Source organism: Sorex araneus, chromosome 6 (genome assembly GCF_027595985.1).
Source record: "Sorex araneus isolate mSorAra2 chromosome 6, mSorAra2.pri, whole genome shotgun sequence".
Lineage (NCBI taxonomy): Eukaryota > Metazoa > Chordata > Mammalia > Eulipotyphla > Soricidae > Sorex > Sorex araneus.
The window spans coordinates 94,070,995-94,098,520 of NC_073307.1; the positions used below are offsets into that span (position 1 = coordinate 94,070,995).

At 61.3% G+C, this 27,526-nt stretch overlaps 2 protein-coding genes across 2 annotated transcripts; both read left to right on the top strand.

Moving 5' to 3' along the window:
- Positions 1-234: 234 nt before the first annotated feature.
- Positions 235-18,876, top strand: CSF2RB (colony stimulating factor 2 receptor subunit beta). Its single transcript, XM_055142411.1, has 14 exons — positions 235-275; positions 9,690-9,833; positions 10,583-10,706; positions 11,708-11,898; positions 12,780-12,919; positions 12,994-13,174; positions 13,539-13,674; positions 13,755-13,912; positions 15,487-15,626; positions 16,325-16,487; positions 17,308-17,398; positions 17,514-17,571; positions 17,830-17,915; positions 18,391-18,876. Exons 2-14 carry the CDS (start codon positions 9,758-9,760, stop codon positions 18,752-18,754), a joined length of 1,908 nt encoding a protein of 635 aa, XP_054998386.1. The 5' UTR covers positions 235-275; positions 9,690-9,757; the 3' UTR covers positions 18,755-18,876.
- LOC129405905 (cytokine receptor common subunit beta-like) lies at positions 18,874-19,236 on the top strand (the record flags this gene model as incomplete). Its single annotated transcript, XM_055143619.1, has 1 exon — positions 18,874-19,236. A coding segment is annotated over one exon (363 nt), but the record flags the coding sequence as incomplete, so codon positions are not given.
- Between the last annotated feature and the right edge of the window lie 8,290 nt (positions 19,237-27,526).

Genomic DNA, 27,526 nt, shown 5'->3' on the forward strand with positions numbered 1-27,526 from the left:
AGGGACCCTATGGGATGCTGGGAATCAACCCGGGTCAGTCCCGTTCGTGCAAGGCAAATGCCCTCCCCGCTGTGCTATTGCTCCAGCCCCTGACAATGGCCCTTTGGGTGCGCCCGGTTCTGAGGGGCAGGGGGGCTCCGGGGCAGAAACGGGCCTGTGGTGTCACTTCCTCTTTCTGCGTCTGTTTCCCAAGACGGGGCGCGGCGCCTGAGTAGGAAGCAGCGAGTCCCCGGCGCCCCAGACTCCAGCAGGAAACCGGGGCTCCAGCGAGAGAGGTGAGGGGGCACGCGGGGAGTCTGGGAGGGCCAAGGGGGAGAGCCGGAACTCCGGGGGGTCAGGCGGGGTCTCTAGGGTAAAAGGAGGGGGAGTGTGGGAGTCTCACACCCGAGTCTCATTCGTCTCGCTTGGTCCCTCACTAGTGGCCGTGGGGACGGGTGCCCGGGGTCCACAGTGGGGACAGCCACACACCCTGGCACCTGGAGAGTGTGTATGCGGTGTGTGTGTGTGTGCGTGTATGCACACGCACCTGGAATTAGAGAAAGAGTGTGTGCGTGCATGTATATGTGAGCGTGTGTGTACCTGAAATGAGAGAGAGTGTGTGTGTGTGTTGTGTGTGTGTATGTGTGTGTGTATGTGTGTGAATGCCCTGGAATTAGAGAGAGAGTATGTGTATGTCCATATACCCTGTCACCTGGAGAATGTGTGTGTGTATGTGTCCATACTCCTGGAGTTAGAGAGTATGTGTGTGTGTGTGTGTGTGTGTGTATGTGTGTGTGTGTGTGTGTGAATGCCCCTGGAATTAGAGAGAGAGTATGTGTATGTCCATATACCCTGTCACCTGGAGAATGTGTGTGTGTATGTGTCCATACTCCTGGAGTTAGAGAGTTTGTGTGTGTGTGTGTCTGTGTGTGTCTGTGTGTGTGTGCATGCACCTGGAATTAGAGAGAATGTGTTTGCGTATGTGTGTGTGTGTCCACGCGTTGGGGCCGAGCACATGTAGCTATGTGTGTGTCCATGGAGTACTGGGGCACTTCCGGGGACTTTGGGGGCTCGAGCACAGGGGACAAGCCGAGCCTCTCTCTGCCCGAGGCAACGTCTTCTCCCCGAAAAATTGTTTGGACTTACCCTAGGCCCTCCCTGACTCGGGTTCGAGTTGGGGGGCTCAGGCCCGGCCCCAAAGCTGGTGGGCGAGCGTTTGGGGGCGCCTGCGTCAGGTGGGGACAGGCGCTCGCCCTGCGGCAGGAAGGCGGGTGTTTGTGTGGGCCCGCCTCGGGGGGCAGCCCCCCAAGGTCCCCGACTGCTGTCCCCCGGGCCTGCTGCTGGCGTTCTGGGTCTCCAGGCGCTGGTCTCGGCACGTCCTTCCCCCTCACTGAGAGTTTGAAGGGGGCAAGGCCGGCCCACTCGCACTTTCTCCCAAATGAGTTTTGTTTTGTTTTTGTTTTAGCTTTTTGGGTCCCACCCGGCGATGCACAGGGGTTCCTCCTGGCTCTGCACTCAGGAATCACTCCTGGCAGTGCTCGGGAGACCCTATGGGATGCTGGGAATCGAACCTGGGTCGGCCTCGTGCAAGGCAAACGCTCTCCCCGCTGTGCTGTCACTCAGGCCCTGCGGATGAGTTTTGTTTATGCGTATTAGATCCGGGCTGGTCCTGGCACTGTCACAGCAGGGATCACGCGTGACCCGGCAAGGCCCCCTAGAGCGAATGTTCAGAGGAAGCCGGCAGCCCTCTTCCGGGGCGCCCCGAGGCCCTTTCCTGCCTCCCCTGAAGCTCATTTCTTTCTCCTCTTTCCTTCCCTTTCTGGGGGAGTCTCCACATCGCGTGGAGTGCTCCCACCTTCCGCCAGGGTGCTCTGAAGCGGGCTTGTCACCCACTTTTGTCTCAGAGTTCCCAGTGCTCACTTTTGCTCCTGTGATGATGCTCTCACAGGTGCTGGGGTGGGGGAGGGGCCACAGCGGAAACACCAGGACCTGGCCAGGCACATGTGGGGGTCATGGGGGAATCCACTCACGGCCTCCCACTAGCAAGGTAACAGCTGTGAGCCCCGGAGCCCTCCCGGGGCCCCCTAGAGTTTTTCTGTGGGCCTAATTGAGGTGCAAGTTGCACTGTAGCTGTAACAATGTTGCAGTGTAACATGCCGCATTGGACAGTTTCTCTTAGGAATTCATTCAGACTTGAGCTCATTGATGAACCCATTGAGGAAATTTGCGGCGTTTATCAGCCCCGTTTACTCGAACTCGTGCTAATGAGAGCTCAGGTTATTCCCGCGCCGCCAGGGAAACGCTGCTACGGCTCAGCTTCCTGGAAGCCAAAGTGCCGGGCAAGAGATTTGCCCTTTGACAATTTTAATAGAGTTGGTGAAAGAATCCTCAAAAGAAACTGAATTCACACCCTCCCCCTCACTCCCCCCCCACCCCCCAGGATTGTTTCTTAAAAAGGTCTAATTTCTCTTTGGGGAAAGTCTCGCTTTTTCCATTTTGTCGATATAATGAATACGAAAGCGCTCTCTCTCTCTCTCTCTCTCTCTCTCTCTCTCTCTCTCTCTCTCCCTGTCTCTCTCTCCCTCTCCCTTTCTCTCTCCCTCTCCCTCTCCCTCTCCCTCTCCCTCTCTCTCTCTCCCTCTCCCTCTCCCTTTCCCTCTCCCTCTCCCTCTCCTTCTCCCTCTCTCCCTCTCCCCTCCCCCCTCCTCTCCCCTCCTCTCTCTCTCTCTCCCTCTCCCTCTCCCTCTCCCTCTCCCTCTCCCTCTCCCTCTCCCTCTCCCTTTCCCTCTCCCTCTCCCTCTCCTTCTCCCTCTCTCCCTCTCCCCTCCCCTCCCCCTCCTCTCCCCTCCTCTCTCTCTCTCTCTCTCTCTCTCTCTCTCTCTCTCTCTCTCTCTCTCTCTCTCTCTCTCTCTCTCCAGCTCAGAGATTTTCTTTCCTCTGCTCGGATGCTCACCGTCCTCTCTCCATCCCGCTCAGGCAGAAAGCAGGAAATGTCCTGGGTCCCTTTGTTTGTCGCTCTTGGTCTTTTGCAAATTAACTCTAGGAATGACTTTGTGAGCAATTGTTTTGCTTGTATTGGGAACATTCTGGCAGATTTCCCGTAGCTGTTCTTTTGACCATAACTTTTTTTTTGCTTGGGTTTTTTTTTCCGGGGACGGGGCACACCCCAGCGATGCTCAGGGGTGACTCCTGGCTCTGCACTCAGGGATCGCTCCTGGATGTGCTCGGGGTGGTCCTAGGGGAGACCGGGGGAGCGAAGCCAGGTTGGCCACATGCAAGGCAAACGCCCTCCTCTCTGAACAGTGCTCCAGCCCCTCCTACCACGTTTTGTGGCGTCGTGTGTGAGAGGGTTGGGAGGGTGCGAGCAAGATTCTGGCCCCAGCCTCTGAGTCCCCGGGGTTGCCCTGGAGTTCCCTGAGAACCTTGGGATGACCCTGGTGGCTGCTCACTGCGGGACCCGAGCAGCATCCTTGGGACCCAACCTCGCACCCACTGGGCGTGTAGGGGCAGAAGCGACTCCCAGACCCCGGAACAACAATTGGAAGCTCCCCACCCCCAAATAGATATCTCTGGGTTTGTTTGGGGGCCGCGCCTGCTGGTACTCAGGGCTGACTCCTGCCTCTGTGCTCTCAAGGATCACTCCGGTGGGGTGCAGGGGACCATATAGGATGCTGGGGATTGAACCCGGTCTGCAAGCCCTACCCGCTATCCTATTTCCCCTCCACACCCCCCAAAAGACAGCGTGTATCATATGAAACGCCATTTACCAGGGGACAGCGCCTGTGCCTCCCTCGCTCGAGTCTGAGCCACGGCATCTCGTGCCCCCTGCACCGTTGGGGGCGCCCTCTCCGCTGTGCATGTACCCCCGCCCCCAAAAGAGGGGGTGTTGCTTCTTTTTTTTTTTTTTTTGCTTTTTGGGTCACACCCGGCGATGCACAGGGTTACTCCTGGCTCTGCACTCAGGAATTACTCCTGGCAGTGCTCAGGGGACCCTATGGAATGCTGGGATTTGAACCCGGGTCGGCCTCGTGCAAGGCAAACGCCCTACCCGCTGTGCTATCTCTCCAGCCCCTAGGGGGTGTTGTTTCTAAGTCAAGTCAGTCACCCTTTTTCCTTCATTCTCTTTGGTGTGGGAGTCATACAGCCAGTACTAAAGTGTCGTTGCTTGAGGGTCACCGGGTGACCTGGGGGTCCCCTGGTACATTTGAGTCCAATCACCGTCCCCCCCAACCAGCCAACGATGGATGAAGGAACAGAGACCACAGGCTGGCTGGTAATCAGCGACCCTCAGGGTTCCTCTTCGGCCGCCAGATATCATTGCTCTGGGGTCACCATCCCACGGGAACTGAGGCTCCCCCGGTGCACTCGGGGCAGTCACTGTCTCCCCATGTCCCTGTTCGGCCCGAGATGTCGACATCTGGCACCCAAACAGGGACACCCCAGAGCTTCGACACTCAAGAAACACTTGTATCGCTTTGATCTATTTAACTTTTCTGTCTCCCTCCCCCAGTGCTCGCGCCCTGCAGCCCTGCCACCTGCCGGAGCTGGGCGGTCGGGGCTCTGGGTGGGACACTCAGTGTGACACTGGGGATCCAGGAGGCCAGTGTGTGTCCACGTGCAACCCCGGGCAGCCCACGCATGACATCACGCGAGGCCAGGCAGGGGCTCTGCTGCCAGCCACGCCCGGGACCCCGACTCCAACCACTTCCGACTCTCAGGGCTTTGCTTCACCTGGCGTGTGGGAGGCCGGGACCCCCGTAACCGTCCAGCTTTGGAACTCAGCCGCCCCCGACGGTCTTGAGATCACTGCTGGGGCCGGGACAAGCCCCCAGATTCCGCTGTGTGGCGTCCCTTGCTGTCCTCAGCCCAGCAACCCGCTCCCCGGTGCTGGATCCTTGGAGAGCCAGTCGCCCGTCTCTGATCTGTTCTCACGGGGCGTCCCCTGGCCAAGCCCCCTCGGGACCCGCCGGGGAGTTGGCTGCACTGTGACGAGCGGGAGGGGGTTTGTGCTTCCTTCTCTCTCCGTCTCCTGCCTCCTCCCCCCGCCGGGCCCCCTCACGGCCCACCTTTCCCCTCCTGCTTCTCGCCCCACCCCCATAACGCACCATCACACTTACACTTCTTGTCCACCCCTGGGCTCTGGCGAAGGCCGAGCATCCAAACACCATCAGCAAACGCTGCAGCCTGCCCTGATGCTCACCGGGACTGGCAGCGACCCCCACGCCCAGCCCACAGGAGCCCTCAAAGCTGCGCGTGAACTGTGTCAGCCCTCACGAGGGTCTGGCATCAGCGTCCAGGATCTCCTCCTCCCCCTCCTCCTCCCCCTCCTCCTCCTCCTCGTCCTTCTCATCTGCCTCCTCCTCTTCCTTGTCCTCCTCCTCCTCCCCCCCTCCTTCTCCTCTTCCTCGTCCTTCCTCCTCCTCCTCCCCTCCTCTCCCTCCTCCTTGTCCTCCTCCTCCTCGTCCTCCTCCTCCTTGTCCTCCTCCTCCTCCACCTCCTCCTCCTCCTCCCCCTCCTCTCCCTCCTCCTCGTCCTCCCCCTCCTCTCCCTCCTCCTCGTCCTTCTCCTCCTCGTCCTCCTCCTCCTTGTCCTCCTCCTCCTCCTTCTTATCCTCCTCCTCCTCCTCGTCCTTCTCGTCCTCCTCCTCCTCTTTGTCCTCCTCCTCCTCTTTGTCCTCCTCCCCCTCCTCCTCCTCCCCCTCCTCCTCCTCCTCGTCCTCGTCCTCCTCGTTCTCGTCCTCCTCGTCCTCCTCCTCCTCCCCCTCCCCTCCCCATCCCCCTCCTCCTCCCCCTCCTCCTCCTCCTCCTGCTGTGGCTGCAGGTTCTCTGCTCGCCCAGGCTACCACTCACCCGCTGCCGTCTCTCCTCCTGGGACTCCCCGCTGGAACACCTCCCAAAGTCATTTCTTTGCCGGGAGCCAGTGCCTGGGTATGTCAGTACAACCTGACCTGTAACCAAGGAACAACTGCTTCTCGGGAAGAATATCAAAGTACCTTTTGAAGGTTGCAGAACAATGCCCAGGGAAACTGCCATCAGGGCCCACATCCAGTTTCATTAAACGTTTGCCTGCTTTGTTATTCCCCCCTTCTGCCCACTTCCTCATAGAATCAGCTATAAAACAACTAGCTTAAGAGAAATGAAATTGGAGCTTGCTCCCATTCTTCTTGTACCTGTCTCTCTTCTTTTATGTCTGTCTCTTTTTCACTCGTGCACCCTCTCCCAGCCATCCACGTTGACCAAGTCCTGCGGGACGGGACATTTCTTTGAGTTAAAAAAAAAGAGAGGGGGCTGGAGCGATAGCACAGCGGGTAGGGTGTTTGCCTTGCACTTGACCGACCTGGGTTCGATTCCAGCATCCCATATGGTCCCCCAAGCACCGCCAGGAGTAATTCCTGAGTGTAGAGCCAGGAGTAACCCCCTGAGCATCGCTGGGTGTGACCAAAAAACAAAGAGAGAGAGAGAGAGAGAGAGAGTCTTCGGAACTTCTTCTCTGTCCTGATGTGTTCACGACTTCTGAGGAAGCTCGACCTTTGACATACTCCGAGTCTCGATTTAGACCTCTCAGCCGAGAAACGGGACAGAGGCAGGCTGCTTGCCTCCTCACGGCTGGGCACGGTCTGCCCCAGGCTCTGTCTGGACGGTCCCTGAGAACCGCTGAGGGTGGCCAAAAAGGGGGGAAGAAGAGAAACAGCTTGTTTCCTTTTATTCTTGGATGAGTGAAAGTTCTGGTTCTGCTAAAGAGGCCTGAATCATGCCCTTTGCTCGACTGACTGTCTCCTTTTGTGGGGGGAGGGGGGACACATTTCCTCTGTTTTCAATTGTATCAAATGTATCAGGTGAAAAGATCCCCTTGTAACAGTGACTTGCGCTAGAGAGACCCACTTTCCCCTCAAGGAAGGCGGCCAGGGGCAGGGTCCCAGGCGGCCTGTGTGTCCTACCCTGAGGAAAGGGATTCGGGTCCTTCTCTTGCTGTTGTACATGACTTCCATTCTCAAGGGCCCAAAACAGTTGCTGCAGCTCCTGCCGTCGTGTATCGGTTGCAGGTTAGAAAAGAGGAAAGGCAGCAGGGCAGAGAGATAGCTCCAGGGTTATGGCGCATGGCTGCATGCAACCATTCCTGGTCCAACACCCCGGCATTACAGAGTCCTCCAAGCTGCACAAGTGCAGTCCTGGGGTCCTGGAGCTCACCAGCAGGGTCTGGGTAATGCCCATCGCCACTGGGTTCAAGCACCATGTCCTCAGGAATTTGCACTGAGCCGCCAGCCTAGCTGGTGAATTGCAGGGAGGGGGGCCCTGGGCTTCCTGGGAGAGGAGGGGGTGGGGGAGAAAGGAAGGAAGGAGGGAGGGAGGGAAGGAAGGGGGGAAGAGGGGAGGAAGACTCCTGTCTCTGTGCTCTGGGATCGCCCCTGGCACTGCCCAGGGGACCCTGTGCAGTGCCGGGGATCAAACGAGGTTCTGCACACACAAGGCAAACGCTTCCCCCCCACCCCCACCCCCGTACCATCGATCCGGACGTTTGAAAGTTTGGCCTGGTTCTTGCTGCATCTGGCACCTCTGCACACGTGGGGTCTCTGGGCGGGGGGGGGGGGGGTGCGCAATGTCACCGATTGCATGGTGGGCCAAGCGGGGACAAGTTTAGGCTGCAGTGCCAGCCTGCGACGGGCGCGTCCCGCCAGCCTGTCCCTCCCAAGCAGAGACCGTGAGGCGGGGGGCTTCCGACAGCAGCAGGGGCGCACGGAGGGGTCACGGCTCCCCGCAAGGCCCGTCGAGCAACGCCAGCTTGCGGGTGCGACTCCCACCAGCGTCAGCCGTGGGGCAAACTGCCCACTTGGGAATGTCATGGGGGTCCGTTAACGCCGTGGGGGGCTGAGCCGTGTCCGAGGAAGGGCAGGTCTGTCCTCGGTGACTCGGGCATGCGCAGCTTTGGGGTTCGCCGTTCTCCTTGGCTGTGGGTGAGTCTTTTCCGAATATACAAGAGACCGTGTGTGTGTGTGTGTGTGTGTGTGTGTGTGTGTGTGTGTGCGCGAGCGCACTCACCCTGCCCTCTGCCAGCTTTGTCCCTGAGTCCATCTTCTTTCACAGCCGCGTTTGCTCAGATGGGTTCGCTCCCACTGCTCTCAGCTTTCCTGGCTCTTACACTGCCATTTTCTTTTTTTTTTAACCTGGCATCTGGGGGACAGGGTGTGACAGGGACTCGGCGACAGGCTAGATGTGGTGGCTCTGTTCCTTTGCACTGTTGTTATTCCATCACACTGATTCGGGATTCATCCATCCTACAGAACATCCTTGTGTAACAGAGAGTTTACATGTCAGCGTTGGTCTTTCGTGTGAGTGCATGAGAAGGGGAGTGGTGAGAGAGGAGAGGAAGGGGAGAGAGAGGAGAGGAGAGGAGAGGAGAGGAGAGGAGAGGAGAGGAGAGGAGAGGAGAGGAGAGGAGAGGAGAGGAGAGGAGAGGAGAGGAGAGGAGAGGAGAGGAGAGGAGAGGAGAGGAGAGGAGAGGAGAGGAGAGGAGAGGAAGAGAGAGGAGAGAGAGAAGAGAGAGGAGAGGAAGGGGAGAGAGAGAGGAGAGAGGAGAGGAAGGGGAGAGAGAGGAGAGAGAGAGGAGAGGAGAGGAAGGAGAGAGGAGAGAGAGAAGAGAGAGGAGAGGAAGGGGAGAGAGAGGAGAGAGAGAGAGGAAAGGAGAGGAAGGAGAGAGGAGAGAGAGGAGAGGAAGGGGAGAGGAGCGAGAACAAGTGACTGTGTTTCTGAGTATATGTGAGCATGTGTGAAGCAAAGTGAGTGTGTTTATGTGTGTCTGTGTGTGTGTTGTATGAGTGTGATTATGTAGATGGGTGGAATAGTGTGTAACTGGGAATGTGTGTTTGTGAATATGCATGAACAAGGGTGAGTCTGTGTGTGTGAATGTGCATGAAACATGTGAATATGAAAATGTGCGTGAGTGTGCATCTATGTGAGTGTGCATCTGTGTGAGTGTGCAGATGTGTCTATGTGTGTGCATGAGTATGTGAGGGTGAGTGTGAATCAGCATGAGAGTGTATTGCATGAGTGTATAAGCATGTGAGTGTGTGTTTATATGTGTGTGAGTGTATTATGAGTCTGTGTGAATGTGCGTATGAAGTATAAATGTGTTAGTTGTGGAGTGTGTGTTTGTGCACATGTGTGAGTGTGCACATCTGTGTGCATGTGTATGAGTGTGCATATGTATGTGCGTATGCTGTGTCCGTCCTCATATGGTGCATGTGTGTGCAAGCATGTCTGTGTGTGTGCCCATATGTGTGACTGTGTGCACATGTGTGTGGTGTGTGCATGTGTGCATGTGTGTATGTGTACATGCATTGTGTGTGTTTGTGCGTGTGTCAATGTGTGTGCACATGTGTGTGTATGTGTGTATACATGTGTGTGCCCATGCGACATCTGCCCTTACACTCTGTGGGTACTTCCCAGGGCCTGGAAGTGCACAGCGGAACCCCCAGCTGCGGCTTCGGAGAAAGAGGAAGTGGGGGTGGGGGGTGCACGGTGGGGGGGCCTCAGGCCGCGTGCTCAGCCCGAGAGGATTCTGGGCGCCCACCCAGAGCCGCGCAGGACAGTCCAACCCGGGTGCCCGGCCCAGGAGACCCCGCGCCTGCCCTGTGGGACCCCAGCCCCAGCCCCAGGCCCGTGCCCGCCGGCGCCCCTCCCGCAGCTCAGGACGCGGTGCTGGGCCGCTCGCAGGCACGTGGCTCGGGCCTGGCCCCCCGCGCCGCCCCCGGCACCGCCCCTGCACCGCCCCGCGGCCCAGGATGACCCTGAGGGACATGCTGCTGCCCGGCGCCCTGCTGGCCCTGTGCTGGGGGCCCCTCCTGGCCAGCGCCCAAGGTGAGCCCCACGATCCCTCCCGTCCCCTGGGCGCAGGGGCCCCTCTAGGCCCCCAGGAAGCTCCCAGACTCCAGACCCCTCCCCCCCCTCCCCTTCCCCCTCCTCTCTCCTCTGTCCCTCCCCCTCCCCCCTCTATTTCCCGCCCAGTTCCGCTCTCTGCCCCCTGTGACCTCTCTCCCCTTGGGTGCCATTCAAAGCCCCCATGCCAGGCTGTCTCTTCCAGAATGTTCCCTCTGCCACACCCCCACCCCACTGCTTTCACAGTTCTCATCTTCCTGCGTTAAGTCAGCCTGGGGCCCCTCCCTGCCCGGCCCCCAACACCCCCTCTCTGCTTGGCAGGGGCTGGGGGCCCGGGGCGGGGGTCCTGAGTCACTGAGCCCAACCCCCAGAGAACCTGATTCTCTGACCCCTGGGGTCCCACATCCCCTCCCCCACCCCTGTGACGCCCCCCAGCAGAGCGGGGGCTCTGGGGCTGCCCCAGAGGTGGGGCAAAGGTGCCCCAGGCTCCCGGGGGTCCAGGCTCAGAGTCCATTCCCCTTGCGCCCCTCCCCCCCACCAGGGAGGGTCCAGCGGGGATGGGGGGGGGTCCTGAGAATAATCTAGAAGCCCGTGTGTGCCCCAAAGGAGGGTGCGCACCCGGGACCCCCCCTAGCAAGGCCCCACCCCAGCCCCTGCAGGATCCGCAGGGCCAGGACCAGGAGGGGCGGGGCGGGGCTGCCGGGGCCAGGAGTGACCGGGGGTCCCTGCAGGGCCGACCCCGCTGCAGAGTCTGCGCTGCTACAACGACTACACCAGCCGCATCCGGTGCCGCTGGGCCGAGTCCTCCGGCGCCCGCCGCCTGCTCGGCCTCACCCTCCTGCGCAGGCTCAACGCGTGAGTGGGCCCTGGGGGGCGGGCCCGGGGCGCGGGGCGGGCGTCGGCGGGACTCTCACGTGCCCCCTTCTGCCCAGACCCCCCCTCCGCCTTCCAGCCTGCATATCCCCTAACCCCGATCCAGGCTCGGTCCCCGCAGTCCCACCGCCCTCCACGCGGGGGCGCTCTCGGGGCCCGAGTCAAGCACCGCGGAGCGGCTGGTGATGCTTCCAGTCTCACCCACCCTGGGGCCCCCTCGCGCAGCCCCCACCCATCAGCCAATGCCCGCAGAGAGTGTGGTCTACCCACGGCTGTCGCCCCTGTGGCAAGCCACGTGCAGACGTGCAGACTCCGGATGCCCTGGAAGCACGTCCGCCAACGCTCTCCAATCTGCCTGCAGCCGGGCATAGCTCCCTGGGCTCGAGAGTTCTGTCCTCGGACCCGGACTCCCGAAACTCCAACACTCCCTGGTCCCCACCTCCTGTCACCCTGCAACTCAACCATTGCCTGCCTGCCCCAGGGCCTTGGCACATGCTTTTCCCCAGAAATGACCCGAAGTCTCCTTTGCCCGAGTCCCACGGCTCTCCCTCCCTCACCCCCTTCATAGTTCTACTCAAAGGTCCTGGTTTCTACCAACCTGGCTGCCCTCACCCTACGTCACGGTTCACGGGGCCCTGTGGGCTCCCAGCCTCCGTTGCTGGTTGGCTACACGGTTCCAGTAGTTTCCTTTTCACACAGTGTATTTTCCACTCATGCTCAGGGAACACTCCCACGCTCAGTACCTGGGGGTCCCTCCCGGCAGTCCTGGGGGATCAGGCAGTGCTGGGGATCGAACCCCCTGCCCCCCGCACGCGAAGCCTGTGCGCTGGCCCTGTGAGCCCTCTGCCCAGCCCTCGAGGCGGCATGAGTGGTGGCGGTGGCTAGGGTGCCTCATCCCACAGTGCTCAGGGAGCCCCCCTGGCAGCCTCAGCAGCGGGCAGGCTGGAGGCGAGTGCCTGGCTGACCCCGCCGCGCCCCGGCAGGGACCCCCCGCAGCCCGTGTCCTGCAAGTGGAGCGATGACCTGTCGTGGACGGGGGCCCCGTGCCCGGGCTGTGTGTCCCGGGAGTGTGAGATCCCGCACACGCTGTTCGTCCTGGCCGACTACGACTACTTCTCCTTCCGGCCCAACCGGCCGCTGGGCGCGAAGCTCGACGTGACCCTGGCCCAGCACGGTGAGACGGGGGCGCCCGGACAGGGGGGTTTCAGGAACAGGGGCCTGGGGCCTGCTCGGGGCAAGGATTCCTAAGGCTCCCGGGATCAACTTAAGGAAGTCGGGGGCTTCTCCCAGAAAGAGTGGGGGGGCCTCCTCCCAGTTGCAAGCCTCAGGCCATTGGTTTCTCTTTCTTAACCCCGATCCCTGCTGCATCGCTGCAAGGGCGAGGTGGGGGGGGGGGGGACAAAGTGAATTAGAAAAAGAGATTGTGGGGCTGGAGAGATGATACAGCCCATAGGGCACTTGCCTTGCACCCCGTCAACCCAGATTCGGCCCCCGGCACCCCATATGGCCCCCCCAAGCCCCGCCAGGGGTGAAGGTAGAGCCAGGAGTTACCCCTGAGCATCACCAGGTTCGGCCCCAAAGCAAACCAAAAAAAAAAAAAAAGAAATTGCAGAAAGTTTTGATTATTTGATGAAAAGATCCAACCGGGACACCCACAAGTTCCTTCCCGGGTGGAGGAAAGGAACAGAAGCAAAGGGATCGGCCCCGGGAGGCAATTTTTCTAGAAGGTGCTGGAGACCAAGCCTTTTGGGGATGCTGGGAAGGCAGGTGTGAAGCCAGGTGTGCCGCGAGAGAGAGAAACGCGGGCCATGGCGCCCTCTGCTGGCAGGAGGCCGCAAGGCAGCGTCAGGACCCTCAGTCCTGCAAGCTCCGATGTGCCAGGGTGTGTAGGGGGGGTGCGGGGTGTCAGGTGCACGTTCTAGAGCCAGAACGTTGCAGGGCGGGGCAGATCCCTCAGGGGAGCCGGCTCCACCTGGGGGAGGGCGCGCTCAAGCTGCGGTGCAGGCGCCCGCATTCCTCAGCCCCTGGTGAGCCCTCTCCCCCGCCCCCCTGCAGTGCAGCCCCCCACGCCCACGGACCTCCAGGTCAGTGCTGGCCCGGACAGTTTCCTGCTGACCTGGAACGTGACGCAGAGCCCCTGGCTGTCCAGCCTGGAGTTCGAGGTGGCGTACCGACGGCTCCAGGACTCCTGGGAGGTAGGCAGTCCGCCCCCCCGCCCCGGCAGCGGCGCCCTGAGCCCGGGGACCCCCGCACACAGCCCCTGCTCCAGCCGCCTTCTCCCCAGGACACCTCCACCGTCTATGCCAGCTCCCCCCGCGTGGTCCTGGCACGCCAGCTCCTGCCCCCTGGCACCTACCTGGCACGGGTGCGAGCCCAGCTGGCCCCCGGCTCGCGGTTCTCCGGACAGCCCAGCGGGTGGAGTGCCGCGGTGCCCTGGGACTCTCCGGCCGGTAAGGAGGCGCCGGGGCCAAGCCCCAGGGACAGTCACTGCGCTCGGTCACCAGCTCCAAGGGAGGCCTCACTGCGGGGCTCCAGAACCTTATACGCCCCTCCCCTGGCCGGGCCACGACCTGGCCCCGACGCTGCCAGGATACTGACAGTCCGTGCCCTCGCGTCACTCGTCACGCTGAGCCCCCAACACGGAAACTCAGCCCCGAGCCCCCGGGGTCAGTCTCCGACCTGCCCATACTCCGCAGGCAGGGCCGGGCTGCAGCGGGACCCCAAAGCCCAGGGCGCCCGGCGGAGCGTGGGGCGGGCGACGCCCCCCAAGACAGGGTCGGGGAGCCCGGGTGCAGGCCTCGGTCTCCCCCGCAGGCGACGAGGCGCAGCCCCACAATCTCCAGTGCCTGTTCGACGGGGCGCACGCGCTGCGCTGCTCCTGGGACGTGCACGCCGAGGTGGCCCGCGCCCTGCCCTTCTCGCTCTTCTACAGACCCGGCCCCGGCGCCGCGTGAGTCTGCCCTGCCCCGCTCCCGCAGGCTCGGGCGGGCGGGTGGCCCCCGCCCCGCACCCTCACGCCCCGCTCCCCAGGGAGGAGGAGTGCGCCCCCGTGTGGCAGGAGCCGCGCGGCAGCGGCTACACCCGGCACCGCTGCGAGATCCGCGTCCCCGCGCCCGAGCCCCAGAGCCGGTACACGGTGTCCGTGAGGCCCCGCGGCGAGGAGAAGCTCATCAAGAGCTCCGACAACAGTGAGTGGGTCGCGAGCCGCTGCAGGCGCGTGCCTGCGTGTGTGCGTGCGTGCGTCTGTGTGCGTGCGTGTATACATGCATGCCTATGTGTGTGCAAGTGTGTACATGCATGCATGTGTGTACGTGCGTGTATGTATGTACATGTGTTCCTGCGTGTGCATGCGCGCGTTTGTGTGCATATATATGCATGCCTATGTGTGCACGTATGTATATGTACATGCATGTGTGTACGTGCATGGCAATTTGCATGTATGTGTGCATGCATGCCTGTGTGTACATGTATGCCTGTGTTTGTGCATGTGTTTATGTGTGTGCATGTGTGTACGTGCATAAGTCCATATGGTTTTTTTGGGGGGGTCACACCCGGCAATGCACAGGGGTTACCTCCTGGCTTTGCACTCAGGAGTTACTCCTGGCGGTGCTCAGGGGACCCTATGGGATGCTGGGAATCAAACCTGGGTCGGCCGCGTGCAAGGCAAACGCCCTACCCGCTGTGCTATCGCTCCAGCCCCGCATAAGTCCATATGTGTGCATGTGTGTACATGCGTGTCAGTGTGTGCGTGCATGTGTGCGTGTATGCCTGTGTATACATGCATGCCTGTTTTTGTGCATGTGTGTGCATGCATGTGTGTATATGCGTAAGTTCATGTGTGTGCACATGCTTAAGTCTGTCTACTTTACGCATACGTGTTGTGTATGTGTGTGCATGTATGTGTTTGTGTGTATATGTGTATTTGTGTTGTTTTGTGTTTATATATTATGTACAAAAGTGTGTGAGTTTATGCACGTGTTTATGTGTGTGCATGCATTTGTGCACTTGTGTTTGTAGAGAATGCATATGTGCTTATGCATATGCGTGTGTGTAGACATGTCTGTGTCTGCATGCGTGCATGTACATGTTTTTGTTACAGTGTGAATATGTCTGTGTGTTTGCACGTGTGCACACGTGTGTGCCTGTGTTGGGAGCCTGGCACGGCCTGGCTCATGTGTGTCCCGTGTGAATGCAGGGCTCCTCACGGTCCAGTCTCCTGGGCGTCACTGACCCCCACGCGGCCCTGAGCAGGCCCCTTCCAGGGTCTTGTTGAAGTAGGAGAAACTGGGGTACAGCGGTGCACCCCAGAAGCAGAGGGAGGAGGACGACAGGTTCCTGGGAGCCTCTCAGGCCAGTCCTCTGCAGCTGAGTCGGCCTTCTGCTCTGCAGTGGGGCCCCGGCCTGGCTCGTGGTGGCGAGGGCCGGCGTGGACCCTTTACCCGGGACCCGGGGTCGGAGCCCGCCACCCCCACACAGCCTCTGTGCCGGCCGTGATGACCAGCCCGGCCGGCCCCGCCCTCCACTGCTGCCTGGTCGGCCGGAGAGTCACACAGAGGGGCAGCAGGACACTCCCGCGTTCCCCCACACGCAGAGAGCCGCTAGTGGGGTCGCCTTGCGGGCCACCCCGGGGAGCCGCTGTCCCCACCCCCGGCCAGGCTGGGGGCGGGGTGGGGCGGGGCCACCGTGGGGGGGAGTCAGAGGGACGGGCCCGGGTGGGCATCCCGGGGAGCAGGTGAGCAGAGGCCCCTGAATGTCCCCCCAGTCCAGATAGCCCGGCCGGCCCTGAGCGTGGCCCGGGCCGGGGACGGCTACGGCCTGAACTGGACGGCGGAGCGGCTGGCGTACGAGCACATCGGCCTCACCTTCCAGGTCCAGTACAAGACCGAGGAGGCCGCGTGGGAGGTGAGGGCGCGCGGCGAGCGGGCGGGGCGGGGCGGGGCGAGGAGCACCCGGGGCGGAGTCCTGCGGGCACTGGGCCCCAGCCGCGGACCCCTCGGGACAGGCCCCCGGCTGTCAGGGAGCCCGGCCGCGTGTGGGCGGCGAAGACGTTCAACCTCCGCGAGGTCACGTGTCTTGGCCGAGCCGATCAGGGCTGACCCCGAGTCACTACGGGGCAGTGACCCCCCAGAGGGCAGGGGCTGAGGGCCGGAGGGGTGACGGGTCCGCAAAGCCAAGGAACCCCCCCGGAACATTTTCCCAGAAGGTTTGTACCCCGGATGCACACGACTCAGCCACTGAGCAGAATCGTTCTTGGCAGAGCCCCGGCCCGGGCCTGCCGCCTCCTCTTCCAGGCAGCCCTCGGGGCTTGTGGGCATAGCATAGAGCCCCGCTCAGAAACCTAGAGCCAGTCTCGGGGCTTTGGGGTAGGACTGGGGAAACTGAGGCAGGGAGCGGTGGTGCAGCCCTGAGGTTCACCCCAGGGAGCTGGGGGCCGAGGGGTCTCCCGGAGGGCGGGACGTGGCACTGCACGTGGTTGGCCCGTGTGGCCAAGTCCAGGCTGTCCCTCTGCGGGCTGCAGGGAGGCGCCCGGGGGTGACGCGGGGCCAGACCCGGGGTCCTGCAGCGCTGGCGGCTGGGGGGGCCGCGCCTCTCGCCCTCAGGACACGGAGGCAGAGTCCCTCCAGAACGCGCGCAGCATGGCGCTGCCCCCGCTGGCGCCCGGCACCCGCTACCACGCCAGGGTCAGGGTCAAGCCCACCTCCAATGGCTACAACGGGGTCTGGAGCGAGTGGAGCAAGGAGAGCGTCTGGGACACTGAGTGGGGTACGTCTCCCCCCACCCCAGCACAGCCCAGCACCTAGAGGTGGGACCACCCCCCCCCCCAAGGAAAGCGAGGCAGCCAGCGCAGCGGGGAGCAGGTCTCACCGCCAACCTCCCTCCCCCTGGCGCTTTGTCTCTTGTGATATGACCCGGGGCAGCCACTGCCCAGTGACCATTCGGCCTGCAGGTCCCGTGACCAGGGCAGGAGCCCAGATGGACCCAGAATTGGGGGTTGTGTGCACTTTCCCGCTCCCCCATCTTCCTGCTCCTGCTCCCTGCACCAGCAGGCGCCAGAAGGAGTAGGGGTGGGGGGAGAGGAGCCCTGGGGACCCCAGTCTGCCCAGCGCAGTGCTGGAGGCCCCCGCTGGGCCTGCTGATTCCTTCACCCACATCTTTGCTCTTCGGGCCTCAGAACCCACCCGGGTTCTCCAGGACCAGCACATGTGCTGCCTCCTTCAGGAAGTCCCCAGGATTGCCTCAGCCTACAACCACGCTCCAACAGGCTGCCTGGAGGCTGCACACGCACAGACACACACCCCCCCCCCCCACACGCACAGACTCACCACATGCACACCCATAGAGACACACACGTGTGTCCATGTGTGTATGTACACACATGCTTGTATCCACACACACTCACATAGACCTGCACTTCACGCAGTCACACACACACAGATGCACACATGTACCTCGCCCATACATGCATGCGTGCACACAGCACATGCACACACGTGTGCAGTCTCTGAGCCCCGTGTCTCCCTCTCCCGAGCACTGGGCGGTGGGGGGGGTGCAGGCACTGAGGACGGTCCCCTCCCGCCCGCAGTGCTGCCCACCTGGGGCCTGGTCCTCATCCTGGTGCTCCTCACCCTGGCCTCGGTGCCCGCCCTGCGCTTCTGCGGCGTCTACGGGTACAGGTGAGCGGCGCCCACGGCGGGCGGGGGGGGGGTGCTGCGGGACCCAGGAGCCCCCTCCCTGGGCCTCAGTTTCCCCTCTGTGCACGAGCCTGACCCCCTCCCCGCCGCACTGCAGGCTAAACCGGAAGTGGGAGGAGAAGATCCCGAACCCGGCCAAGAGCCTCCTGTTCCAGGTAGGGGCGGGAGAGGGGGTCCCGGCCCCAGCCCAGGCCGCCCCGCCCCCACACGGGAGCAGCAGTGGGGGGGTGGGCAGGGGCGGGGCTCCCCCGTGGCCTCGGGGTCGCTCCTGGCGTGCTGGGCTTTGGCGGGTCTGGGGGTGCCGGGAGGAACAGCCACTGGGCAGAAGGTCTGTGGGTGCAGACGGGACCCCCGAGGGGGGTGCCAGGCAGCCCCTCCCCAGGACCCCCTCACTAATGCCCTTCCCCTTCCAGAATGGGGGCGCCGGGCTGCGGCTGCCCGTCAGCCGGCGCCCCCCACACCAGGGCCCAGGGCCCGGCCTCCTCTCCGCGCTGCAGGGGTGAGTGTGTGGGGGGCGTGGGGGGCTGAGAGAGACCCTGGGGGCGTCTGGGGTCTGCAGGGAAGCAAAGGGCCCCCCAGAGGGAGGGTGGGGCGGTGGGGGAGGGGGTCTAGGGGTGCTGGTGGGGGAGGCCCGGCCCTCAGGAGCAGCAGGCAGGAGCAGGGGGGGATGGGCAGCCCGGGTGGGCTGTGGCCAGGGGCAGAGTGACCCCCAGCACCCCCAGCGTGGAGCCCTCACACCTGCGGGCCGGTCCTGCCAGCAGCGGCCCCACCCCTGGGCACCGCCGGGGGCCCCCAAAACGACCGGGGGTGAGAACCGAGCCCCCGGGCCGAGCTTCGGAACCAGGGTCCTCAGGGAGACTGGGTCCGAAATACACGGGGCTTCTGCTCAGGCCCTGACCCCTGACCCTGCCCCCCCGCCCCCCTGCCCCCCAGCGGGCGGGGCCAGGGTCCCACTCCGAGCCCCCTCCCCACAGGGTGATTTCCGGAGACTTGGGGCGCAGTGAGGTGTCGCCGCTCACCACCGAGGAACCAGGGGGTGCCCGGGCCGCGCCCGCCGAGCCCGCCCCGTCGCCTGCTTCCCCCGGGACCCCCCAGAGCCCCCGGCCCCCCGGGCTGCACTTCAACGGCCCCTACCTGGGGCTGCCGCACAGCCGCTCGCTGCCCAACCTCGGGGACCTCCTGGCGCCCCCCCAGCCGCGGCCCTCGGGGTCCCTGGACTACCTGTGTGTGCCCCCCGCGGGGCAGGGCCGGTCGGGGCCCCCGCTGGGGCTGGGGGCTTCCCCTGGGGACAGTCGCCCCCCCCGCAGCGGCCGCCAGTGCCGGGGGCCCGGCCCCTGATTACGTCACCGGCGCGCACCTGACCCTCTGCCCTGCCCCCGGGGTCCCCGCCCCAGACCAGGCCCCCCGCCTCGGTCCCGGCCCGCCTGGGGGGGCCCCCCTGAAGCCCGGGTTCGGGGACTACGTGGAGCTGCCCCCGGCCCCAGGCCACGCTCCGGGCGCCCCCCCTGCCCAGCCCCGGCCCCCCGCGCCCCGGGGAGCCCTGCCCCGCGCCCCCGCACCCCGAGGAGCTGCTGGTGCTGCAGCAGGTGGGCGACTACTGCTTCCTGCCCGACCCCGCCCCGGTGCCCCCGCCGGACCCCTGCCCGCCCGCGCCCGCGCCCGACGCCGAGGACCCGGCATTGCCCAGCAAGAAGCCGCGGGGCCCGGCCGCCCCCCAGCTGCCCGCCATCCAGCTCTTCAAGGCCCTGAAGCAGCAGGAATACCTGGCCCTGCCCGCCTGGGACGGCGGCTGGAGGAGGGACACCGAGTCCCAGTACTGAGCCTGCACCGAGTCCCAGTACTGAACCTGCACCGAGTCCCAGTACTGAGCCTGCACCAGGGCGGGGTGGGGAGAGGTCAGCCACGCCTCACCTTGCTCTCTATGCTTCCTTCTCTTCCCCCCTCTCCCTCTCTCCCTCTCTCCCTCTCTCCATCCCTCTCTCCCTTCTTCTCTCTCCCTCTCTCCCTCTCCCTCTCTCCTTTCTCTCTCTCCTTCCCTCTCTCCCTTTCTCTTTCTCCCTTCCTCTCTCCCTCTCTCCTTCCCTCTTTCCTTTCCTTCCCTCTCTCCCTCTCTTCCTCTCTCCCTCTCCCTCTCTCTCCTTTCCTCTCTCTCCCTTTCTCCTTTTCTCTCTCTCTCCCTCTCTCTCTCTCTGTTTCTCTCTCTGTCTCTGTATCTCTCTGTCTCTCTGTCTCTGTCTCTCCCTCTCCCTCTCCCTTTCTCTCCCTCTCTCCCTTCCTCCTTCTCTCCTCTCTCCCCCTCTCTTTTTCTCTCTGTCTCTGTCCCTCTCAGTCCCCCCCCTCTCTCACTCACACACACACACACACACACACGCACACTCACACACACACGTCCTTCCTGCAAGTTCCCCTGCTCCCAGGTCTGACCCCTTAGAACCTTCCAGAACTCCTTGCCTTCATTTCCCGGCTCGCTGGCCGCCCCTTCCCCGTGGCTCTTCTCGTCCCCTCATCCCTGAGTTGACTCCCTGTGTGACTTGGGCTCTGCGCCAGGGACCCCCACTGCCACGCGGGCAGCCAGCCCCGTGCGTGTCCGGCCCGCCCCACAGGCCCGGCGCAGGGGGTGAGGTGTGCGGGCAGGAGGGGCTGCGGGGGGCCAGCTCCCTGCTCAGGGAGAAGAGTCTAGACTCGGGGGCGGGAGAGGGGACAGCGGGAAGGTGTCTGCCTTGACCCAGCTCAACCCCCAGCATTCTGTGGGGTCCCCCGAGCACTGCCGGGAGTGACCCCTGAGCATCGCCAGGTGTGCACCCCCCAAAACAAAGTCTAGGGCGGCTGGGCCTGGAGGTGGCTGGGTGGCCAGGGGCGCGTGTGCTGGGACCAGGTTCTGTCCCCAGGTGCCACCAGACGTGGCCAGGGACGCACAGAGGCTGCGGGGGCAGCCCAGAGCCCCTCCGGCCTCGCTGTGAGGGCCCAGGTACCCGGCACCGCCCCCTCGGCCCCTCCCGCTGCACGAGGCCCAGCGGCCAGACCCCAGGAGGGGGCGCTAGTGAGCCCACCCGGCCCGCGAGGAGAGGGGGACACAGAGCAGGGCCTGCACGTCAGGGCCCGGCCTGGAACCCCGGGACACGGTGGCGAGTTTGTCTCTGCCTGTCGGCCGAGCCAGAGAAAGCCTCGAACCCGTGGCCCCGCCTCACCTGCCTGCCACTGGGCTCCCGGGGGGCCCGCCAGCGGCCCAGCCCGTGGGGTGCTCGCCCAGGGTGCTCACCTCTTCCCGACTACTGGCCGGGGGGCTGGGGGCGGAGCTCCGGCCCTGGCCTGATGCCGCTGTCCTGGGCCCGGCCACTGTGTGTGTGGTCAAATAAAGGACAAGGACGGGCTTCCTCTGGGCGCCCGCGGACAGGGCCGGCCCCTGAGCGTCTGTTCGGGTTCGCAGTGTCCTGCAGGCCTTGCGCACATGTGCTGGGATGTGCTCGGCAGAGTGTGAGTGTGTGTTTGTGTGTGTGAGACTGTGTATGTGTGTGAGCGTGTGTGTGAGTGTATATATATGTATGAGTGTGTGTGTGAGTATGAGTGTGTATAAATGTGTGTATATGTGTGTCTGAGTGTGTGTATATGTGTGTATGTGAGTGTGTGAGTGTATATATGTGTGTATATATGTGAGTGTGTATGTGTGAGTGTATATGTGTGTGTGTGAGTGTGTATGTGTGTATATGTGTGAGTGTATGCGTGAGTGTGGCCGGGCAGAGGGGATGGAGTTCGGACATGCCTCGGTGGCTGCCACGGGGAGGGTGTGATGGGTGGGCCGAGAGGGAGGGGCAGCTCCATCTGGGGTGCTAACGGGCTGTACCGGAAGGGAGAGAAGCTACCGCCCGTCCTCCACTTACCTCCCATAAACACACTCGAAGTCGGAAAGCGCCCAAGTTGAAGAGTTGTTTGTGTGTTTGGGGCCACACCTGGATGCTCTCAGGATGACTCCTGCGACTCACCCCGGTGCTCAGGACCTGCTAAACCATCTCTCTCGACCATGTTGGCAAGTCGAGTTAATCTTTAGAATGCGTGTGTATGCATGTTTGTGCATGTGTGTGTGCATGTATGTGTGCATGTGTGTGCACGTGTGTGTATGTGTGGGTGCATGGGTCTGCATGTGCATGCATGTGTGCATGTGCATGTGTGCACGCACATGTGTATGTGTGCACTGTGCATGTATGCACGTGTGTGCATGTACATGTGTGAGTGCGTGCACATGTGTGTGTGTGCATGCCTGCACACGCTGCTATCTTTCAGGATGGGGGAATATGGGAGGCCAAGTTAAAAATCAAACCCTTACAAAGCGCCCTTTTGCATTTTGAATTGAGAGTTTTGAGGAAGCTGTCAAGGGGTGTATATTTTAAGCATCTCACGTTCCCTCGACTGAGCTAGCTGGGTGCTTAAAATATCACGAATTTTAAAATTCCGGCATAGTCAGAAGGAGACCGGGGTGTCTGCCTTCCTCGCCCCCCCACCTCATGCACGCAGGGCTTGGAGTCTGGAAGCCTCACTTTGGCGAGGCTGGAAGGCTCCCCGACATCATCCCGAACCATCCTCAGTTTCCCTGAATTAGAGCATTTCGCTGAAGCAAAGGTGCACGAGTATTTCAGGGGAGGGAAAAACCAAAAATAAAACCTTCTTTCTTCCAAGAATCTCTGATATGAGCAGCAAAGAATAAGTAAAATCTTCCACAGAGCCTCAGGGAGCTGCTGACATTCCCCAGCGGCCCCCGAGCACCGGAGAGAGTCACAGGAGGAAGCCCTGAGCACCACCAGGTGTGGCCTCCAAACACACACACAACTATTCAATTTAGGCTCTTTCCAATTTCAAATGTGTGGGGATGGAGTGATAGCACAGCGGGGAGGACGTTCGCCTTGCACGCAGCCAGCCCCGGTTCAATCCCTGGTTTCCCATAGGGTTCCCCAGGCCCCGCCAGGAGTCATTCCTGAGTGCAGAGCCAGGAAGGACCCCTGAGCATCGCCGGGTGTGACCCAAAATCACTTGTGTATCACTTGTCTTCCCATTGATCTTCGATTTGCTCGAGCGGGCGCCAGTAACATCTCCATTTGTCCCGGTCACGTGGTAGTCCCTGTCATGTGACCCAAAAAGCCAAAAAAAAAAATACCGTTCCCATTTCGAATGTGCTTATGGGACTTACCCTGGAGTAAGTGGAGGATGAGTGTGGTTTTCTCTCCCTTTCAGCACAGACTCACAGGCGCTGTGGCACAGGGTAAGCCGAGAGGCATTGCTGTTCAGGCTTTGTCCTTCGTCCTAAGCTCTCACCCGCCACCCTCTGCTGGTTAGCGGCCAGCTTGCCAGCCTCCATCCTAAAAGGACCGTGTCCACCACAACCCCTTGGTGCCTGGGGTCAGACCCGAGGGCTCACCTAGGCAAGCCCCGTTCCCCACCCGGGAGCCACTTCCCAGCCCGTTCTTAGGAAGTGACACACATGTCTTCCCACGTCCAGGCACGCGAGTAGCTGCACTGGATAAGGAGTGGTTTCCCCCCACCCTGCCCTGGCTCCTGACTTTCCTACTGGGACCGTTTAAACAGCACAGAGATTACGGTACCCCGGGGTCTAGGAGTGATGCAGTTGGTTGTGTCTTTTTTTTTTTTTTTTGCTTTTTGGGTCACACCTGGCGATGCTCAGGGGTTCCTCCTGGCTCTGCACTCAGGAATGACTCCTGGCGGTGCTCGGGGGACCCTATGGGATGCTGGGAATTGAACCCAGGTCGGCCGCGTGCAAGGCAAACGCCCTCCCCGCTGTGCTATCACTCCAGCCCCGGTTGGTGGTGTCTTAAAGCCAGACAAGCACCCGGCCCTCTGCCTGGAGGTGGGTCCCTTCCCCCTCCCCACCCCGTCCGTCTTTGAGGCTGACTGCCAGCCCTCCTGGGTCCTCTTTGCCAGCTGGTTTGGATGGTGGTGGTCTTTTGATCGAGGGGTTACAGAGACCTCCACTCGGCCGGGTGCTGCCCTCTGGTGGTTAAAAGTAGACATTACTTTGTTTCCCGCCTTTAGCCCCTGCCAGCCCTCCCCAAACCAGAACCCCCCAAACAACCCCAGGGACCCTCTGGCCTGCCGGGGGCTTATCTCACGGACGATGATGCGCACAGACCAAAGTGAGGAGGGCGTGAGGGGGCCCCGGGGGCCGCGTGCGGGGTCTCTCCCGCCCTAGGGCAGTAAGTCTCCCCGTCCCCCGAGACGGCGGCACCTCCCTGCTGGTTCCATCCGGTGCCCAGATTGGGTCCCATTAGGAGCTTGTTCTGACGACGCTGCTCCGGGGAGAATATTTTTGTCTCGTGCAGCTGCGCTGCGCTGCAGCTCCTTGTCCCCAGATGACTGACGGGGTGTGGCCCGCCTTCTCCGGGCTCAGCAACTTCCTTTTCCCTGCGGCTTTATGAAGGTTATCACGGATGAGGAGAAAGGATGGAGGCTGCCCGGTGGGATTCTTTCGGTCCAGCAGGATGACTTGATGTGTGTCCACACCGAGGGCCAAAGAGGTAGTTCAGTGGTTAGGGCACTTGCCTTGCACCTGGGCCAGATTCGACCCCCGGTGCTCTGTAAGAGTCTCCTGGGTCCCACCAGGGGTGGTGCCTGCGGGCAGAGCCTGGAGGAAGCCCTGAGCATCGCCCCGTGAAGCCAGAACGAGAGAGGCTGGGAGAAGGACAAAGGGCGTGTGTGGGTAGAACGACTGCCAGTGACCCAGGATCCAGGGGACTTGCCCCTCCACGAGAGGAAGGAGAGTCACGGAGCCCGTGAGGCTGGGAAGAAGAACCCGTCTCCCGGGGTGTCCCCAAGTGTAGCCCGCCCAGAACCCAGCCCCCAGGTCACGAGGAAGCCCAGCCTTGGAACCACCCCCGCCCCGAGGCTGAATAGAGCCAAACCCCGCGTGGGCCCCCGAGCAATGCTGAGAGTCATCTCTGAGCACTGAGCTGGGAGCAGCTCCCGAGCACAGCTACGTGTGGTCTGAACACCAGAATCGATCCATCAGCCAAGGCCAGTCTCCGCACGCAGACCCGAGGGAAAGCCCACTGAAGGCCGGCGCAGAAAGGGGTCTGTTCAGGGGGGAAACAAGCACTGGCGTGTTTGTCTGGACTCATAAGAAATAGGGGTCTCGAAGCGTCAGTAGAAGCATCAGTGTCTCCGGGGCTGCGTGGAGGGAACAGACAGTTCCTTTTACAGACCTGAAAAGGAAAAGAACCCCAAAGTGTCATTCCCTATGGTTTTTACTCGGGGAGATGCACTATGCTCTATCATCAACTGCATTACATATGCAATCAGAAAAATTTCAGAAATAGAAAGAGAGAAAGAAAGAGAGAGAGAGAGAAAGAAAAGAAAGAAAGAAAGAAAGAAAGAAAGAAAGAAAGAAAGAAAGAAAGAAAGAAAGAAAGAAAGAAAGAAAGAAAGAAAGAAAGAAAGAAAGAAAAGAAGGAAGGAAGGAACGAAGGAAGGAAGGAAGGAAGGAAGGAAGGAACGAAGGAAGGAAGGAAGGAAGGAAGGAAGGAAGGAAGGAAGGAAGGAAGGAAGGAAGGAAGGAAGGAAGGAAGGAAGGAAGGAAGGAAGGAAGGAAGGAAGGAAGGAAGGAAGGAAGGGGGCCAGAGCGATAGCACAGCGGGTAGGGCCTTTGCCTTGCACGCGGCCGACCCGGGTTCGATTCCCAGCATCCCATGGGGTCCCCCAAGCACCGCCAGGAGTGATTCCTGAGTGCAGAGCCAGGAGTAACCCCTGGGCATCGCCGGGTGTGACCCAAAAAGAAAAAAAGAAAAAAGAAACTATAAAAGCAAGTGATAGAAATTGGCTCAGAAGACTGAGGCTCAGAAGGCTGGATTCGATCATCCCTAGGTTTCCACATTTGAAGAACTAAGGACGCAGAGTCGAGGGCGAGGGCGGAGGGGCGGGGGGGGGGGGGGGGGAGGCGGGCAGGACCCGACTTAACAGGAACCAGTTATGACCCGCCCCCCTCTTTCTCGTCCTCCACTCGGCCGGGTGCTGCCCTCTGGTGGTCAAAAGCAGACATTACTTTGGTCCCCGCTAGAGCTGCAGTCCGCAGCCCAGAGACCCCGGGCTGAGCTTTGCAGGAACTTGTCTGGTCCCTTGATTCAGACCCCTGGAGGGTGGTGGCGGGCAGGGGTAGGGGGCGGGGCGCTAAGGGGACAGTTAGTGCCCTGCTGTCCTCTGTGTGCATCTGTCTCCTGCCTTCACACCCAGGGCAGGGCTCTGGCCTTGGGGACGGCCCTTAGTGCCCCTCCCCCGCTAGTTTCTGGAGAGCAGGAGACGTCGGGAACTGAGGGTGAGTGGCACCCATCCAGCCCCTAACACACCCGTCCCACTGAGGGACTCTTTGGGGCGTGGGGGTGGGGGATGCCCTCTGTTGGATATCATTGGTTTGTCCTGCTCCCCTTGCCACTAGGAGCTTAGGTTTATCAGTCACACCCATCAAAGTGCTCCCGAGTCACTCCCATTCCTTTGTTTATCTGTAACCACTTCTACCAGTTTATCTGCTCTTCCTCTGATCAAACTGTTAATTTGTAAGGTCAGACCTTGCTAAGACAGTGAACTTGTAAGTTAATATTGCCTTTCTCCTCTCTTATGTCTTTTGAATAGTTTACCTTAAAACAATATCCTTTTTGTATGGACAAAGAAAGACATTTATTAATATGCTTTGGTAACATGGGATTTAATTGGCTTCAAATATTATTCATTCCTGGGCATCTGTTTTCTCGACTTAAGCCTCAGCTGCCCTTACTTCCTAGCACCCCCAAAAGTAGGGTCCCAACGAGGGACGAGACGGACCCGGGGCAAGCGGTGAGTTATGTGCTACCCTGGCATCGAGATGGGCCTGGCCAAAGCGCCTAATGCTTAACTATATGTTAAGAGCTTGGTCATGGACATGTCATATCATGATCCAAAAGCAATGACGAGACTAGGGCCCTGCTAGGACTAGGAAAGATTAATCTGGCCTGAGCACTGTAGTCTGAGATCCAGGTGACCCCAGGAGAGCAATTCTATAAGCTTAATGTGTCTCTTGCTATGTCCATACAAAATGATTTATAATATGAATACTTACATGTTAGTCAGATAAAGAGAGGAGAAACACACCCATGGGATTCCACTCTTGGGCGGATGTCCTGCTGAGAGAGATTCTGTCCTAGTGAAAGCATCCCCCTATTGACTGTAACCACACCTATTGTGTAAGCCCCGGCCTGCCTCATCCGGGGAGGATGTGGGGGATTTAAGGTAGCTGTATGAGGGGGCTGGGGGCGAGTTCCAGAGGAGCAGAGAGGGAGAATGAAGTAGGATGGGGGAGGAAGAAGCAGGAGGAGAATCAGAGGAGAATGGAGAGAGGAGATTGGAATAAACTGCGGTGAGACCAACCATCTTGGCTCCGTCCCTTCCCTCGCCCGCGCTTTTCCTTTTATTTTTGTGTTTTTACACACCTTCCTGGCTGTGCTCAGGGCTTCCTCCTGGCTCTGTGCTCATGGATCACTCCTGGCTGGCCCCAGGGACCCTATGTGGTGCCAGGAGTCGAACCCAGGTCAGGGAATCGAACGAGGATCGGTTGCCTGCAAGGCAAGTGCCCTCCCCGAGGTACTATCACTCCAGCCTCACTGCCCCCCACCCCCGTTTTTTGCCTTTTGGGTCACACCCGGAGATGCACAGGGGTTCCTCCTGGCTCTGCACTCAGGAATCACTCCTGGTGGTGCTCAGGGGACCCTATGGGATGCCGGGAATCGAACCTGGGTCAGCCACATGCAAGGCAAATGCCCTCCACGCTATGCTATCTCTCCAGCCCACCCCCCACGCGCACGCGCACGCGCACACACACACACACACACACACTGCCCCTGTTAACCCTGCCACCACCTGTGAGGAAGGTTCGAGACTAAACCAGCTCAACTGAGGCTTAAACGGGCTCAGGCTGTTGTCCACCTGCATCCGGAGGGAGGGTCCAGAGGCCCGAGTCCTGGCTCTGCCCACGGGGACTGCCTGAGCCAGGATAATGAGAGCACGGCTGGGGGACGGGCAGGGGGAGGCATGCTGTCACATACCACTGTGTGCCTTGGTTTCCCCACTTGCAAAGTGAGGAGG